This window comes from Hakea prostrata, chromosome 5 (genome assembly GCF_041222555.1).
Source record: "Hakea prostrata isolate BN-2017 chromosome 5, UWA_Hpros_2, whole genome shotgun sequence".
In the NCBI taxonomy this organism is placed as follows: domain Eukaryota; kingdom Viridiplantae; phylum Streptophyta; class Magnoliopsida; order Proteales; family Proteaceae; genus Hakea; species Hakea prostrata.
This window is the reverse complement of record NC_142604.1, coordinates 6,363,537-6,380,438: the sequence shown is the minus strand read 5'-3', so window position 1 is coordinate 6,380,438 and position 16,902 is coordinate 6,363,537. Positions and strand designations below refer to the sequence as shown.

At 37.4% G+C, this 16,902-nt stretch overlaps 4 protein-coding genes across 4 annotated transcripts; all 4 read right to left on the bottom strand.

Annotated features, from left to right (window-relative positions):
- Nucleotides 1-128: 128 nt before the first annotated feature.
- On the bottom strand, nucleotides 129-3,206 carry LOC149014696 (gamma-glutamyl peptidase 5-like). Its single transcript, XM_089156082.1, has 4 exons — nucleotides 2,723-3,206; nucleotides 1,742-1,891; nucleotides 850-1,017; nucleotides 129-673 (listed from the first exon to the last, which is right to left on the bottom strand). The coding sequence occupies exons 1-4, from the start codon at nucleotides 3,029-3,031 to the stop codon at nucleotides 566-568; spliced, it is 735 nt and encodes a 244-aa protein (XP_089012208.1). The 5' UTR covers nucleotides 3,032-3,206; the 3' UTR covers nucleotides 129-565.
- A 2,093-nt stretch (nucleotides 3,207-5,299) lies between these two features.
- Nucleotides 5,300-5,843, bottom strand: LOC149014695 (uncharacterized). The gene is made up of 2 exons (XM_089155317.1): nucleotides 5,807-5,843; nucleotides 5,300-5,673 (listed from the first exon to the last, which is right to left on the bottom strand). Exons 1-2 carry the CDS (start codon nucleotides 5,841-5,843, stop codon nucleotides 5,300-5,302), a joined length of 411 nt encoding a protein of 136 aa, XP_089011443.1.
- A 543-nt stretch (nucleotides 5,844-6,386) lies between these two features.
- On the bottom strand, nucleotides 6,387-12,438 carry LOC149014694 (tRNA/rRNA methyltransferase (SpoU) family protein). Its single transcript, XM_089156861.1, has 5 exons — nucleotides 12,085-12,438; nucleotides 10,434-10,728; nucleotides 9,523-9,573; nucleotides 7,829-9,280; nucleotides 6,387-6,814 (listed from the first exon to the last, which is right to left on the bottom strand). Exons 1-4 carry the CDS (start codon nucleotides 12,339-12,341, stop codon nucleotides 8,879-8,881), a joined length of 1,005 nt encoding a protein of 334 aa, XP_089012987.1. The 5' UTR covers nucleotides 12,342-12,438; the 3' UTR covers nucleotides 6,387-6,814; nucleotides 7,829-8,878.
- A 1,595-nt stretch (nucleotides 12,439-14,033) lies between these two features.
- On the bottom strand, nucleotides 14,034-14,873 carry LOC149014693 (dof zinc finger protein DOF5.7-like). The gene has a single exon (XM_089155316.1). It carries the CDS (start codon nucleotides 14,871-14,873, stop codon nucleotides 14,034-14,036), a length of 840 nt encoding a protein of 279 aa, XP_089011442.1.
- Between the last annotated feature and the right edge of the window lie 2,029 nt (nucleotides 14,874-16,902).

The window sequence follows — 16,902 nt, the reverse complement described above, 5'->3', positions numbered from 1 at the left end:
ATCTAGACTGAGATTTTGGTCTTGACTGTCTACTTTGAAGGTGTTGAAAACTAGAAGGATAATTGATATGGAAATTTCGATTGAAAATCTCGATTGTTGGCAGGATAGTATGCGACAGTGCTGTCATCATCAATTCACATCACATCAGATCAGATCAATGGTAGCATTTGGTGCATGGAAGTTCTGTTGATCATGTACGATCGTATGGATTATTTTAGGTCGATGTGCTCTGGACTTGATTATGTTTAATCTGATCGTCAGGAAATTAGATGGAGTGGATATTTTAGATCATTGCATTAGGAAATCTAGGAGACTCAACGTGCCAAATTGATGATGTCTTTCTTGAAACTCATTGCAGCCGTTCCACCGTAGAATACACTTGACAATTTATGAGTTCATACAGAAGTAAACAAAACAACAATTAAAAGAAGAAAAACAAAAAAACAAGAAAGAGGATTACATACAGATTTCATCTCTAACTAGGGCCCCTAAACTCTTCTTTCTTTAACTTTTTCTTTTTAATTACTTCTTATTGTTGTGTTATACAGCTTGGTCAATATGACAGTCATGAAGCCAAGCTACCCTTGAGAAAGCTCTTGCAAAGCCTCTTCCATGCCTCCGCGTCTGGTACTAGCCCTTCTGTTCGTTTCTTTCCTATTTCAGCTTCAGACTCCTGAAAAAGGAAATAAATAAAGCATGAATTCTGCAATTTTCTTTTCTTATCTACCATGGAGCACTGAGTTGAGCCGGGTTATCTATTCTCAGAACATTTAATTTAGAAGCGAATTAGAAATTACGATTTGATCCAAGATTCTGAGATTTTTAAGTATGCTATGAAGTTTTGCTTACTTGAATAATGTTGCGGTTGAGGAGGCGCTCGACGATATTGAGGAAGAGATCTTTCGAGTACTCGGGGTGACCTTGAATGCCCATTATGTGGTATTTGTACTTGAAAATTTCCACGTTTGTCTTATCAGATTGAGCTATCACCTCCGCCAGGGGTGGCAGCTCCCACACCTGCTTCACATGTTGATTCCATTACCTGGGTAATTCTTAAATATGAAAAAAAAACAGAAAAAAAGGGCAAAAAGACAATGAAACACTGTGCTGTCAACGTTGACCGAGATTTCAATCTCGATTGTCCGTCTTGTTTCTAACCACCTACGAATGGACCAAGATCGACCGAAATTTCGATTTCGACCGTCCGTCTCATAGGAGATGCTGCACAACATCCATCGAGGGTGCAGATAATGAAAACATCATAAAATTTCACTTGGGGTTGGGTGGTAATGTCCTCTCGTGTACCCTCTGTTTTTTTGGGTAAATCCTCTTGTGTACGACTCTCATATAGATAGCAGATTTGAGAACCCCAATCTCCGAATTTCATAAACTTATAAGACTTATAAGTCCCCAAATTATAAAAGAAATTCTGAATTGCACGAGTTGGATCATGGGTAGAGGATTGTATTATTTTTCATTCCTTGTTTATTTCTATACATTAATAAGATGGACTAAAGATGAATCCCTTCTTAAATAATGTATGATAAAGACACGTATGAATAATACAATCGTCTAACCATGAAGATAAAAGAGGATCTCAACTCTTAACTATACTACCTATCTTCCATTAATTGCCCACTTCCTCTCACGGATTTGATGTTCTTTAAAACCCAAGTCATAGATAGGAAAAGAGAGAGAGATTTAAGAGCCAACGTGGATTATATAATTAAAAGTGACGAACCTCATCTCTGTGGAATTCATAGATAGGCAAAGAGCTGGGCAATTCAAGGGCGGACAACTGCTTTGACGGCAAGAAGTTGATCATTCTTACTCCCATATCCCATCCACTCGCTGCTCTTCCAGTCTTCCCTCCCAGTGCACGGCACAGTATCTGTTTGACATCAAAAGGATTTTAATTATCAACGCTTGAAGATTAAGATTTTCTATTAAACAAACACTTCAAACTTAAAAGATCAATTATGAAATTATTTAATGTGCAGAGAATAGGAAATAATGATTTCACCCTCAACATTTCATTACAATGGTTGAAAAAAATTCAGTATAAATTATGAACAATTTGGGTGTCTTGTCTTAGATTTGGTGAGTCTATATAATTATAATTTCCTTGTCTATCATACCAAAATCATAAAAGAAAAGGAATTTACCAATTAAATTTTTTTTTTTTGGATAAACAGAAATTTGCCAATTAACAAAAGATGATTTTTAGACAACTTGACACATCGATCGCATCTCAAGATTTCCATCGACATCGAACAGAAAAGCATGCTGTGCATGTGTACATCCACAGTTCTTTGCAGAACGCGTCAGTGTCTCTCTCTTTCTTCGGATCCCACGTATGAATGAACGGTCAAGGAAGACCCACCTAAACTCTTCTATATTTTATTCCTTTTGCTTCTCTGTGAGCAAGTTGCCGATATAAAAGGCAGATCTCATCATTATCTTTGTACCTCTATTGTCTTTTATATATCCACGTGGACGATCAGGTGGTTTCAAACACACTTCTTTAGTTACCCACAATTAACCAAGCACAGAAAAGAATGGTTTCTCCGAAAAAATCCAAAACAGGCACTGTTCAATAAATTCAAGATCAAAATTCCGAGATTACGAATGCATCAGAAGAATTTATATATAGAAAACAAAATGTGCAGATCGATCTCTGTCGGTGTGAGTGCATTATGAGAGAGAAGAGTAGAGGTTATACCTGATGACCAAAACAAAAGCCTAGGATTCTCTTGTTCATGGAATTTAATTTCTTCAAGAGACTGACGAGTTTTAAGATCCAAATATCATTTCCGTGAGCGTCGCTACAGCTACCGGAAACCACGAATCCGTCGTAGCATTCCAGTTTCTCCTCCAGAGGGAAATCACCACAAATGACCCTATAAAAGTCCCAAATCTCTCCTTCATCTCCCAACACTCCGGCGAACACCCCGGAATATCCTCCATACTTCTTCTTGACGAAATCTGAATCCTCAGCACAGAGAAGAACGGCGAATCTCTTCTGCTTCATCTTTGTTTCACTCTATATCTTTCGATCTCAGAATTTGATGTTTGAACAGAGTCGATTCGCCGTGCTTCACCTGCGATTTGTTTTCTTTCTCTTCGCCTCCCTCGCACTTTCTCAAGGGAAGCGAAAAGCTACACAGCGCGTAAGTTTAGTAGTTTTGTGTTCTGTTTCACGAGTATTTAAAGTGTCAGATTCGTAAAAATAGCCCAAATGTGAACTACATTTACAGGTATGCCCCCATTCCAGTTGCTTCTACTGTGTTTTTTTTTTCTTTTTCTTTTACCACACATTTTGTATGGATTCATCATTCATGTCAGATTAATGGGGTTTCACTCCAATAAAAGCAAATATTATTTTTGAATTATTTTATTAATATTTAGACATAGGTTGACCATAATGTATCGTAAAAAAGCATGAAAAAAAAATACTACGTGTGATCTGTTTTTATTTTCTGCCCAAGGTTTTGATGTGGTGTATGTGTTTCAGACCATGTATTTTTTTCTTTTGTAACAAGTTCTTTTATGCATTTGTCTTTATTTGCATATAAAAAAAAAATCTTTATCATAAAAAGATTTGGTAAATGAATTTTCATTCAAAAGTGTGGAGAAAACAGGGGGAGTGAACATTATGTATGTCAGATAACCATGGAATAAAACTTAAGAACAAGAGAGGGAATAACTTGCGAGTCTAGTTACCTCCAATATGATGTTAGAGAGATGAATTAGAGGAGGGTGAACTTATGGGGTTAGACTTGAATGTTGCGCATTAAATGCACAACACCTGCTACTAACAGTTGAGATTTCGATATAGACTGTTTGTCTCGCAGGTGGTTAAAAATGATACGGACGTGATTTCGACATCAACCGTTGGCAACACAGTACTGCACATTTAATGTACATCACTAAAGTTGAACCTGAACTTATGAGGAAATGAACAAGATAGGACATTTCTTTCCACCTCTAGATGGTCAATCCCTTCAAATATAGATCGCAACATAACTTCCCTGACTGCCAATGCTTCCCCCTCCATAGTAGAATGGAACTCTTAACTTCTCAGAAACTGCAGCTAATGGAATTCCTCTATAGTCCGGAATAATAAATCTTGTGCCCTGTTTCTCTTTATTGAACATGCATCCGAATTTAACTTGAAGTGGAGCTGTCGAGGAGGAGACCATTTACCTGAGTTGTTTGATTGTGGAAAAAGAGTAAGAGCTTAGGTTCCAGAAGTCCAGACCCTATTTTTGAGGAGTATAAGTGATAAGTAGAAACAATAATAATAAGCTAGTCGGGTCGAACCATGGTCGGTTGGTTTGTGCTGGTCTAGGCCGGAGTGAATAGTTAGCCCAAAGATTATTTGAGCACAAAGAAACTTAACAGTTATGGAAGACCCAACCACTAGGTAAGAGATATAATCCCTCCAGAATTGGGATAGGCGATTGTGTCGAAGAAGGAATGTGGAATAACTAGGATTAGGGAAATTAAACCATAGGATCATACGATCGCAGATTAAACTCATTGACTGATCCGATGATCGAGATTAAAAACTCTATATAAATTAATGGACAATGCAAAACATAAGATAATTGAATCTTTCTCCCTTTATTCTATCTCTCAATTAAGCTCTTTAACAATTCAAAGCTCTTTAATAGTGCAATTATTGATTTAGTCATTAGAGGCAGATTCCTGACCGAGTAGTAAGCCTGCATGTGACTCTTGTTTTGCAGGCCTCTTACCGTAGACAATTTTCAGACACATCAATAAATAAGTTGGTCAATAGTGGATTTTGCTTGGCTTCTTTTATTACTATGGTACGTGTGGGGGATTAGAAACGTTACTCTTAAAGACCCCAATTTTTGTTTTTAAAAAAAGAAAAAGAAAAACAAAGACCCCAATTCTCTTAGCTTTCAGGGAAAGGTCATATTCTCTAATTTGTCTAATCCTAATGCCATGCTTTTGAACAATCTTGTTTTCTTCCATACAAAGATTTTTATAAATTAAATTGTGATAGTGTGTGGTTGATTGATTCTCAAGAAGTGGTATTATTCTGTTATTTGAGATGATGCTAGTTTATTTATTTTTTAATATCAGCATTTTTTTAGTGCAATCTTCTCATGACTAAAGCTTGGTTACTGAAACTGCAACCATTAAATTTTATTTAATTCAAGCCTGCAAAGTTGGTATTCACTCACTTACTTTTTTCTTTTCTTTTTTTTTTTTTTTTTTTTTTGAAAAAAGAAGCTTTGATTAAATAAAGAGAAAAAAAGAAAGAAAATTACATTCTGAAGAATTTCTTGCCATTTGCATCATCCCGAACAAAAGCAGAAATAGCTAATGGAAGAGCATCTGCAGCTAGATGGATTTCTTGGGAGGTATTAAGGAAACCTGCCAGGAAGTCCGCACAAACGTTAATCTCCCGAATATGATGAACAAAATTACATATCAAAAAACCACCCCTTAGCTCCATAATCTCCATGATCAAATTAACAACCCTCCAAGATGTAGAAAAATGTCCCTGAATAGATTGGATGGCCACCATGGAATCAGATCGAATTTCTATCATCGTCAAACCCATTTCACGAGCAGTCTCCATGCCACGCTTGATCGCATATAATTCCACTCGAGTAATATTTTTCTCATTACTACCACCTGCCAAAGCAAAAATAACCTTACCATGACGATTTCGGGCAATAGCTCCGTACCCACCAATGTCTTCTCAACTAGAACCATCACAATTTATAGCCACCCAATTACCTTCTGGCTTGGGCCATCTATGACAAACTGCCTTTGGAAGTTGAAAAGTCACCCCAATGTGCCATCGAGCAAAAAAATTCCTATCTTCTTGAGTGTCAGTAAGTTTGAGTGGAGGGTGTGTGAATCGCAAGCGGGTATCCTTTTTAATTTTTCCCAATACCACCTGAGCTTCTGTAGTAGTACCACTGGATATTCAACTGTTCATTTCCTCTCAAATTCTATATATAGTTGTTGTCATAGAGAAACAACGGACTATAGCTCTTGCTGTCAGACCTGCAAAATGTGTGGTGATCTATATGAGTTCATCCTTCCAAGAAGCCAATGGCAATTTGGTATACCCATTTAGTTTTAAGATATAACACCATATTTCACTAGAGTAGGTACAATAGAAGAAGATATGATCTAAGTTATCTTCAAATCTATTACAAAGCACACAAGTTGTCTCTGTCACTATGCCCCAAATATTTATTGACTTATTGGGGAGCCAGGAGTTAATAAACCACCTAAAATTCTAACCGAAGATTGTCCCCCTTTATCAATATATACCTTATATTTGAAACAATAATCAACTCTTTTTTTAAAAAAAAAACTTGTATGTTGCAGATTCTTTGTTCAAGTGTTCTTGTCAATTAAACTGTTCAGCTTTTATCTAACCATTGGCTTTTCCAATCATGTAAGGCCAGGAGCTCTTCTTAATAAATTTTTTATTACCAAAAAAAGTTGTCCTTATTCTTGGAAACCAAAACAGAAATTTGAGATAAGTTTGTCCTTAAGAAACCGTGTAAGACATGACATCAATGGACAATGATTTGAAATATAATATCAGGATCAATACATATAAAGATGACATAAAACAAAACAAGAAAAGTGTCAAGCCATTAGACATTATTTTATCCCAAGATTGAGCCCGTCCATGCCAATATCAGAAAATTAGGACAATTGAAGTATAAATCCCCTGTTCTTAACTGCACCATACAATCAAGTTGGCTCAGCAAACCAACGTGGAACGTGGTATCACCATCATCTGCAAACAACCCTGACATAAAGGAAATTCATTTATGTTAGTTCAGATATAGAACAGAAGAAATTCCTTTTTAAGTTTTTTCGATAGAAAAGAACAATGTTAAAGTAAAGAGAATATTAAAACTTGGGTATGATCCCATCAAAGATTTCATACCTGGGTGCACCAAGAACCAAACCAGTATCGATTTAGATCACCATGGAAAATAAAATGAATAAAAATGGCAAAAAAAAATATTGTTTTCAATGAAATTTCAGAAGTTCAATTTGATGTAGGAAAATGAGCAGATAAGCTTTCTTAAATTAAAATCTTAAATTTCATACTTAAAAAAAATAATTCTCACTATTTTACGTGAAACTTTTCTTCTTTTGGCAAAAAATGACACTTACATGAAAACTTAAATAAATTTGTGTGGCTCCACATATTCTATATTTTCCCTGGTTAGTTCTGCTGGTCTGACTTTGATAGCAACTCATCAACTCATGGTAGGGCCAATTCACAAATATGTTATCCCAACAACATTTCCATGGGCCACAAACATTTATTTATAGGATTTGTCTGGTCTGAAAGCAATATCTGATGTTTGGTCTGAAAGGACTACTGAGATATAACTTGAAAATAAGACTTCAGTCATCCCAGGAACAGAAACAGAGTGAAGAACTTAAAAGCCAATCTTTTCTTTATTTCTCTGAAAATCAATTAGTAAGAAGTCAAAATTGGAGCTGAAACCTGGGTTTCCAAGTTCCTATCAATCTGGTGATGCTGAGAAAGAAATCACAAGATAGAAAAAGAGAAGTATAAAGACTTATTATGGTCTTCGGTGCTCGATTTTCATTTATCTCTCAATCAAATGAAATGAGATTTACACTCCAAAAATTGAAGTATGCATGCAAAATTAATAACCAGAGCTAATTAGCCCATCAAATTCTCCAACTTAAAGATTAACAGAAAACGGATCTAAAAGCAGATACACTAGTGAAGAGAAATTAGATTCACCATCAATTCTTTAGAAAGGGAGAGGAAGCAGACCTGTCGTTTTACAGAGAAGGATCTCAAGCTCTGAAGCTCCAAATTATTGATTGGATTTTTCTTCTTCTTCATGGTTGCCGGTTGGGATTTTCTCTCTTTTGTTGGCTTGAGTGTTGAGTATTGAGTTTTTGTGTGTGTGTGGTGTGCTTTCGGGCTTCTCTTTATATACCAGCGGTGCCACTACTGAGATTTTGAATCCAAAAGTAGAAAAAAAGGAAGAAGGTGCCCACTTACTGACTAAAGTGTAGCCGTACCTGCGCAATTGCAGTTATAATTGAATGATCATACACTTCTGCATTTTCTACAGGTCCCCAGGGCCCAGCACCACCTCATGAATGAATGGTATGAGTTGGGATCCTCGACCACATAATATACTAGGAGGGGTCACCTCGGAATTCTGACAAGATGAATCGAACCCCAGTGGGCCACCCATCTTAATGCGAGATCGAGAGGTGTGAGAGAGCAAACCTCTACCTCAGCAAGAGCACAGCACGGGTACTGGAAATGGTATACCCTCCCAGGTTTCGGTACCAGTGAAACAGTATTGATCATGTATCTGTATTGGCTGATATGGAAAGATAGAGGGATTTGAAAAGAATAAACATGTACCTTCATTTTTCGGTCTAATGACAAGAAGTAATCTCATCAACCAAAACACAACTAATAATTAGTGAATAATAGGAGAAGCAGATTAACAAGAAGGAATCAAAGTAGATATGCTTCTCAGAATGAAGGTCTGGTGGGTTTTTTAATGCTGTATTTTGCTTCATGACCTCTCACTACCACCAACTCTTGGAATGTGAACAGGTCAAACTTAACCCTCTAAGGACTCCACACGTAGACAGAACAGCACTGATAAATGATCCTTCAATCTCATGCTTGCTGCTCATTTGCTTCAGGAAGCTGCAGGGAAGCGTGCGTCAGAACCTCAAAGCAAATACCAAAACTTTTGGCCTGGCTTTCAATTGTAATGAAGGTTTTGTGGTCCCCTACAGGGTTCGGAGACAGAAATTAGGAAGGAATCCATTTCAGTGGTGAAAAAGGAAGATCTCACGTACGGCTCTGGTTATCTGGCTGGAGCATAAACAAAAAAATCCCACCTGCAACAGAAACATTCAGAGATTCAAACTTCCCTGCCATTGGAATGCTTACAAGCTCACAGGCCCGCTTAGCTTGATCTGATAGACCGTGCCCTTCACTCCCCAAAACTAAGCACAAAGGATTATCTGTCAAAGAGTCTACAAGCTCCTGTGACAGCAAAGACGAAGACTTCAATTCTGTAGTAATCTCTGGGTGTCCAGCCAACAACTTCATTTTGAATTCAATTGCCAAAGTTTCTAGATCACCCCAATTTCCAGAAATAATAGGAAGCTGAAAGGAGGCTCCTCGGGCTGCTCGGAGTACTTTGTCATTGAAAGGATCACAGCAGCCTGGCAGCAAAAAGACACCATCCTGCAGTGGTGCTCAAACCAGTCACTCTTCAAGGCAAGAAAAACAAAACTCATTGCCCTCAACTGTTAATAGGACAGCAAATGTTGCTTAGTATTGAGCTACTTCATATGAATATGAGGGATCTTATCCTTGGTTTGCACATTAATAAGTGCGCAAACCAAGTGTATACATATATCCCACCTTCCAAGAACACATACATGTACATATAAACACAGAAACAGTATGAGGCTAGATTACTGTACCCATCTGAAGGCCATTGCAGATCTTAGTAGTGTACCTAGGTTACCTGGGTCCTGCAGTAAACTCTCAAAGGTTAGTCATTTATGTATTTGCAAAACTTACTCAAAATCAACTATAAGTTGAGGGAAGAAAATAATCCAGGTGAAATGGAATTAGTGGCATTTCTCATTGCTGTTTATTCATAATAATTAGTATTTCAGATGTGGAGGAAGCACTTAATGGCCATCTGGACAAAAAGAATATTATAATATATATATTGACGAATGTTCTAGATTTCCCCCCTCCCCCTCCCTTCTTTTTTGTGTATGGCACTGAAGTTAAGATTCCATGCTCCCTGGTTATTTTCTTTAAGTTTGATCCAGAAATACCTCAGCTACTTCATTCATTGATTCTTTTTACCAATTAAAGGGAAATCAACCAACAGTACAGAACAATCACCACCTCACTACTACATATTATCAGGATCCAGGGAACTAATCTTGTCACTAGAACAAAAGCAGGGGGCAAGGAAGAGGAGGAATGGAGGAAGAAAAGATCAGATAAACTAACTATGACATGATATCCATCTCTGGTGAAAAAACAAAACAAATAATTTCTGATACATGCGTCATCCAAAAATTCAGCTAAAAGCGTCTGAATAGGAACCAAAATATCAAGAATAGGTAAAGCCTGTCTACAACATTATAGACCAAGGGAAAATGGCATTGCATTCAACCTACGAACTGGTGGGCATTGCATTCAAAGTACAAACTGGTTTTCTTAGTTGATATTGAGATTGTAATCAGTTGCACTATTTGATTTGGATAGGGATTTCTTACAAGTAGCAACATCAAGAGTGAATGTTTTCAACAATTCACACAAGAGAGAAAACCTGAAAGCATGGAACTAAAGGTAAAAAAAACACAGAAACTACCTGGATCCCATCAAGGACCAACACTCTATGAGGGGAAGGGAACCACCTCCTACAATTTTCTTCTCTTTGTTTGTCGTCCATATCATGGAAACTAGGAGGAAGTCTTATCAGAGCAGCAGCTTTGGTAGAATCAATAGATTGCACCCCGGAAAGCTTTTTCATCACCATAGGACTCACGTACACAATACGTATGGGGGAGTTATGAAATTCTATGGGAACCTCAGTTCCATCAAGCAAAAGCAAACAATCCATTGATGTTGCACCGTGGATTGAATCTTGGAATCTATATATTTCACTGCATGTAAAAATCACAGAAATACCTTGGGAACTTCAGTATCATTAAGAAAAGTAACACACTCCCTTGTAGTAGAAACTATGTTAACTCCAGAAAGCATGCTATTTCTCTACACATCTAATAGCACATAATTTTACAAATTTCTTGTAATAATTTGACTTTCTTTAGACTAAGGAAAATATCAGGACAAATTTTTGGAGAATCTACAAGAATAATAGAAGAATAGCAGCCAGGAAGATTAGAAAAGTCAAACATCTGTGCATCTGGCAAAACATCCTGGTGAGTTCAATTGCAAACAAATAGCAGTTAATGTCTACATTCTGGTGAGTCTACAGTTGTGATAAGCATTGACGACAATTAGACGTGCAATTAGGCAGGCTATAACCAAGTCTAATTAACTATAGCAACACAAAATAACCAGACCTTAAGAGCATAAGTATTAACATATAATCCTAGTTTTCAACATATACTTGTGTCTTATTACGCACATTTTCATCGAAATACTACTATTTTAACAGAAATAACGTATGTTTTTCATCTTAGATTACCAAATTAGTAATGAAGAGTATATTGCAGTTGCTAAGAGAAGCAATAAAAATGTTGGTTATAATTTTCAGAGGTTGCCACGCCAAAACACTTAGCAAGCCTGCTTTAGACATATTCTAGTCAAAAAGCAAATGAACTGCTGACCAGCTGAAGCAAACTGGAATTCCTTACCTTCTAAAATTGAGGTGTTACCTTAGGAATCAGGCAACAAAAAAACATATAACTACAAATATATATACTCAAAGCTATGCCAAAAAAGAGTAGCATATAACAATTTAAATGGATATGCATTCTCCCTCTTTCAACGAGTGGAAGTAAGGAGTACCCGTGATCAGATAAAGTTGGTTGACAGATTTCAAAGCCAATAAGCTAAATCTGCAATTTATTTTGTGGCATGGTTTATCTAATTAGCAGAAAGCTCACTGTTATCATACACAGCAGGTCTGAGGCAAAAGAACTGAATCCAGCTTGGAGGAAGAAATTCTGTTAGGTTGCGAAGAATCCAGGAAAGTTAACTTGAAATGAAAAAAAATGACATATAAGTTCCATTACAAAATTCTGTAAGAGTGTGTCGTCTTGTGTTCAGACTAACATTGGTTCTTTCACTAAAAATTTAGATGGAATCAATATAAGCAATTCCGTTTTGAGCTATTACACCTATCACCTCCTTACAGAGAATACAACTCAACCAAAAAGGGGGAAAGAACAGAAACTGTTAACGAAATTCTTAATTCCTACTACAAGAGAGAAACCCAATAAAAGTTTTATGCTGTTGAACAAGTACAAAATGAGAAGGAGAGAAGAGGTCACCTTATTGGAGTGGTTCCAACGATGAGGGCAGAACCATGAAATTGGCGATAAGTCGAGCTCTGACGAAGCTTGAGACAGTGTTTGACAAAGGGATTGGAAGGGCTTGTAATAGATTTTACATGAGAAGGAAGAGGAAGGCGTGGAAGAATGTTTCTGGTCCTCCTTTGAGTCTCTACATCTTCACAGTGGATCCACGGCCTCGCCCAGAGGATAGTTGTTCGAGGGAGATGGGGATTTGAGAGTAGATACAAGTGCATAATTACGAAAAATTACAAACCCATCAATAATATTTCTGTAATCTTTCAAAACGCGTTCTCCGCAATAGAAATAACACTGCAAGTCTGTAAATTCAGAAGTAGCAGGTAGAGTCGCAAACTGGAAGAAATAACACACGAATTTTTTTAATTCGGAAACGGGGATTGATTCGGTCCATGCATCCGATGTGAATCGGTTCCGAAAACCTTGGAGTTGGCTGCCACGAAAACCCTAGAACCAACCGGAATTTTACCAGGTCCATTTTGAGGAGAAAAGGTTTTGGGTGGGGGTGATGGTCACTACTATGGCCCTCTTTGCCAACATTTCAGATGGTGGATCGGGTCGTCACATCATATTTTATTCTAAAATGAAGAAATTGGCACAAATATGAATGAAGAACTTCTTCGTCAAAAGTTGTTCAATTGATAATGACTAGCACTTCTTAGTGAAGAGGCCACAGATACGACTCGCTCTATTGCATATATAATAATTTCTCTCTTTTATGTAAAGTCTCCTTATAGGGTATTCTATTGACGGTTGAGGTAGATATGCTTGTTTTATCCATTCCACACACTACCACACTGGCTATGGAGGCTTAAGCTTTGAAGATTGCCAAGAGGAGGAGTCGAGTTGGCAAAGGATGGTTCTCTAAGAGGAAGTTTTTCTTTACTGGAACTTAGAAAAAGTTAGGTCCCAAGTCCGGCTCCTCATACCTTAGGCCACTCGCATAGAGTGTTCAATGCTCTTCACTATTTGAAGTGAATGGTTATCATTCAATCTTGGTATGACTTGACTAATGCAATTGTGATGCTAATATGGCTTGCTAGGAATAGTTGAGGCAAAAACCTAAAACCTCCCATCTAAGGTTTAAGGTATCACATGATATATATTGATGTCTCTCTTTTTTCTTTAAAGGGTATGTGTCGAATCACATAAGAAATATGAAATGATACCATCTCTCAAAATTACTTGACCAATGCTCAATACCGATAGTTTAAACCTTATACGCAATCAGAAAAGGACACAACTGCCCAAGATAAGACGACAGGTGTAGTGACCACGGCTTTTTACAGGCCTACATTGTTAGCTGTTCAACTTCTGTACTGCGCATGCATTCAGGTCTCGCCCAATTGTGTGCATATATACATGGTATGTTATTGCGTTAAGATTCGACAAATTCACTACAAATATGCAAATCCCTAAAACAGATTACTTCACCAGAGACCTGTAATAACGTGAGGTCTATTCTATCCAACACCAGCTTCAACTGATTACCAAAACCAAAATATCAGCTTCAACTTTACATCACTAGAAATATATTTAGAGAATGCTACAGGAATTATATAGTTCACATTTTGTTTTCACGAAACACTGCATAAATGATCTCTCTGTGGTTTTGTAAGAACTGAAAATAAATAAATAAAAAGCATAAGAAAGAGAAGACGATATGAATGACAGAAAGAACAAAGATACATAATATAGAAAACTACAAATATCAGTTATCACTGATCTTATCAGCCCTCATTCTCCCTAAAACTAAGTAAAAAGGTACCTACAATGAACAAAGAACAACAAACCTCACCATGCTTTGCATCCAAGCTTTTAGGAAAACAAGAGTGAATGAAGAAGACTATGAACTATGATGGGTTTCCTTAGCTTTCCTCTCTCTCTCTCTCTCTCTCTCTCTCTCCCCCTTAAGGCAATACATTATATTGATGCAAATCCGTCCATGCTTGAAATCCATTCCAGTTGCTCGTATTTTCGTTTTCATTGCTACCACTCTGGTTAGTGGCTGAAGTGGTGGTGGTAGTAGTAGTAGTGGCGGTCGCAGGGTAAGAGTTACCAAAGAACCACTCTGTTGTCATGGATCCACCACTCATACACCCTTTCATGTTCGTAAGATCCTGAAAGGACATGGGCTGTAATGGTTTCTGTGCTTGCAGTTTCTCGTTTTCGAAAACAGTAGTTACAGCGAGAGTTGAAACTTCTCCTCCATCTCCATCTTTATTCCTCTCTTTACCAAAAAGCGAAGCTAATCTCTGTTGCTGAAACTTCCAGTGCATATCTTGATTTACATAACTTAAGTACTCTATGGAAGAAGCAATGTTGCTGTTGTAAACAGAAGCTGTTGCAGAGGATTGAAATGCAGAGAAGGGTAGTTCCCCTCCACCACCTATGCTTCCAGGTTGAAATTCCATAGCTGGAGAAAACCCATGAAAGAATTTCAATCCACCAAAGTGAGATGAAGCATTTGGGTCCTTGAAATCATGGGAAGAAAGCTTTGAAATGGACTCATTAGTCCTTTTGTTGTTCTTTCTACAACCACCACCAATGGGAACGTTGCGTTGAGTTCCTCCTTTAGTCCAATACCTCTTGCATGCCTTGCAGAAGTGCCGTGGCTGTGTGAGGCTGTAATTGTTGTAATAACAGAATTTGGTGTTCGTCGAATCACATCGAGGACATTTCGCAACTTCCTCCGGTGGAGGCCTTTGCTGATAACCACCACCAGAGGCCTTATCCTTGGACATCATCATGTTCACCACCTCAAGTTCTGTAAGTTTGGGTTCAGGGGAAAAATTATGAAGAAGGGAAAAGGAAGGCACAGAGAGAGCTGTTCAATTAGGATAGATTTCCTCAAGTAGAAGCAAAAGAGAGGCTATTCAATTTAATGGTTTTCCTGCATGAGGCTGAGAGGCAGAAGTTGTTGACAGGTGCTTGTGATCTCCATCAAAGAGTGACTTATATGGGAAACACTTATTTGCTGGAAAGATTGTCTAGCCCTTAAAAGAACTAATAAAGATAACGAGAGCGACCAGAGAGACAAGCAAACAAATTTGTGGTAACGCTATGAGGGGGCCTCCCTGGAAACATCTCAGCAAGAGGCCTTGATCTTGCACTGGCATCTTAAAGACTACAGTGTTTGGTCAACAGAAACAGAGTTGAATTTGTTCATTGGTTCTCGAGTAAACTAACATTCAGCATGGTTTTGTGTTATATTTGATTACAGTTTTGTAATTCACCACGAAGATGGACTTAAACCAACATATTTTGATGGACGACTTAAATAACCCAATCTAGGAGTTCTGAAATAGAATCAGAAGGCGATAAATTGACTTGTTTACTTCATCAAAATCTAGTTGAGAAATCTTCATTGTGTTTTTTGTTTTCATGATGAAAAGTTCATCTTTTCTTCTTCTACATAATGAAAAGCTCTTTTTTACTCGTGAACATGGCACACTGCATTAGTGTTTGAACCACAAATCTTTGTATTCTTTCTTTTTCTTTGTTCCAATTCTTAATTTTTTGGTGTTCATTCTAACACTGTTCATAAGCTGCTTTAGTCTGGTTATAATGAATATAAACCATGGGTGTTGGGGAGGGGGGGGGGGGCTGTGGCATGAGTGTGGTGGGACCATTTTGAAATTGAGTACAAACTGGTCAGTCTACGAAAACAGACAAGAGAAGGCAAAAGCAATCGAAACAGAGGGGGTGGTAGAAGCGGATGAAAAATTACTGCTGGTTCATCAAAGATTAACTAGTACACACAGGGCGTGGGGAGTGTTCGCTAGTACTTCTGTAGTGGCATTGTCATTTCTTTGATCTTGCCCTCTATGTCCTGTCACGTCTCTTTTGACAGACAACCAATTTTTCTGTCATGGCTAAGTTTTTTTTTTTTTTTTTTTTTTTTTGATAAAGGAAAATATTCATTAGGTTAATTAAAAACACTTACAACCATAAAGTTGAGTTCCATTACCTACTTCTTTATAGAGTAGTAGTTGTTCTAGCTAATTTTTCAAATTAAAATTTGAACAATGAGGATGGAAAATTATCATACTTAATTGTTTGTGTTGTCTTAACAACATTCATTAATATGGGCATTTGAGTTAGAAGTCATATCCCTAAAAGTTGGTTTTGGTAAGAGAGTTTGTAGCCCTTGTTGGTTGCTCTATATCTCTCTTATTTCAAAACCTTTTGTTATTGCTTCTTTAATCATTTTTTGTAGCCCAAAAAATATTGCCTCTAAGATCTCCACCGTCTACATGCTTCCAAAATTAATGGATTGTAGGTGTTCATTTCTATATATTCCGACGCTTCATCATGCTGTGCCTAGCTGCTGGTTAAGTATCCCTGCACACATCAACACTTTATTATTAGTTTTTAGTATACTAGTGCACCAATTATATTCATTATATTGTGTTGTCTCTTCATAATTTTGTGTTGGTGAGTTATGATCTATGATCTCCACCTCATGTAGTTTTAAATCTATAATCCATTTGTTCAAGCTTTTTAACACCTTCAAAGGATTAGGTGTTTTTTGTTGGAAGACCCTCACATTCCTTTCTTGCCATATGTAATAGCAAGAAATAATAAAAACAGAAAGAAACCATTTAGACTTGGATTTATCCAAGAGTGAGCCTAAGTTATGACACCAGCTCAGGAGTGTTGCGTCATTCCAGTTTTCAGTTCATAGCCCCAATGGTCTTGCTGCATGGATTCTTTTTGCCCAGGCATACGAACACATGCCAGATTGTTTCACTTTTCGCCTCACATAGAGCACATTTT

Coding starts and splice junctions, on each gene's coding strand:
- LOC149014694 (XM_089156861.1), bottom strand. CDS start 12,341: ATGCACTTGTATCTACTCTCAAATCCCCATCTCCCTCGAACAACTATC. Junction 10,729..12,084: donor GTTGGAACCACTCCAATAAG/GTGACCTCTTCT, acceptor TTTTACATGCAG/TGAAATATATAGATTCCAAG. Junction 9,574..10,433: donor TGGTCCTTGATGGGATCCAG/GTAGTTTCTGTG, acceptor AGTTTACTGCAG/GACCCAGGTAACCTAGGTAC.
- LOC149014695 (XM_089155317.1), bottom strand. CDS start 5,843: ATGGCACATTGGGGTGACTTTTCAACTTCCAAAGGCA. Junction 5,674..5,806: donor CTTTTCAACTTCCAAAGGCA/GTTTGTCATAGA, acceptor TTGCTTTGGCAG/GTGGTAGTAATGAGAAAAAT.
- LOC149014693 (XM_089155316.1), bottom strand. CDS start 14,873: ATGATGATGTCCAAGGATAAGGCCTCTGGTGGTGGTTATCAGCAAAGG.
- LOC149014696 (XM_089156082.1), bottom strand. CDS start 3,031: ATGAAGCAGAAGAGATTCGCCGTTCTTCTCTGTGCTGAGGATTCAGAT. Junction 1,892..2,722: donor GCTTTTGTTTTGGTCATCAG/GTATAACCTCTA, acceptor GATGTCAAACAG/ATACTGTGCCGTGCACTGGG. Junction 674..849: donor TCAACCGCAACATTATTCAA/GTAAGCAAAACT, acceptor TTCCTTTTTCAG/GAGTCTGAAGCTGAAATAGG.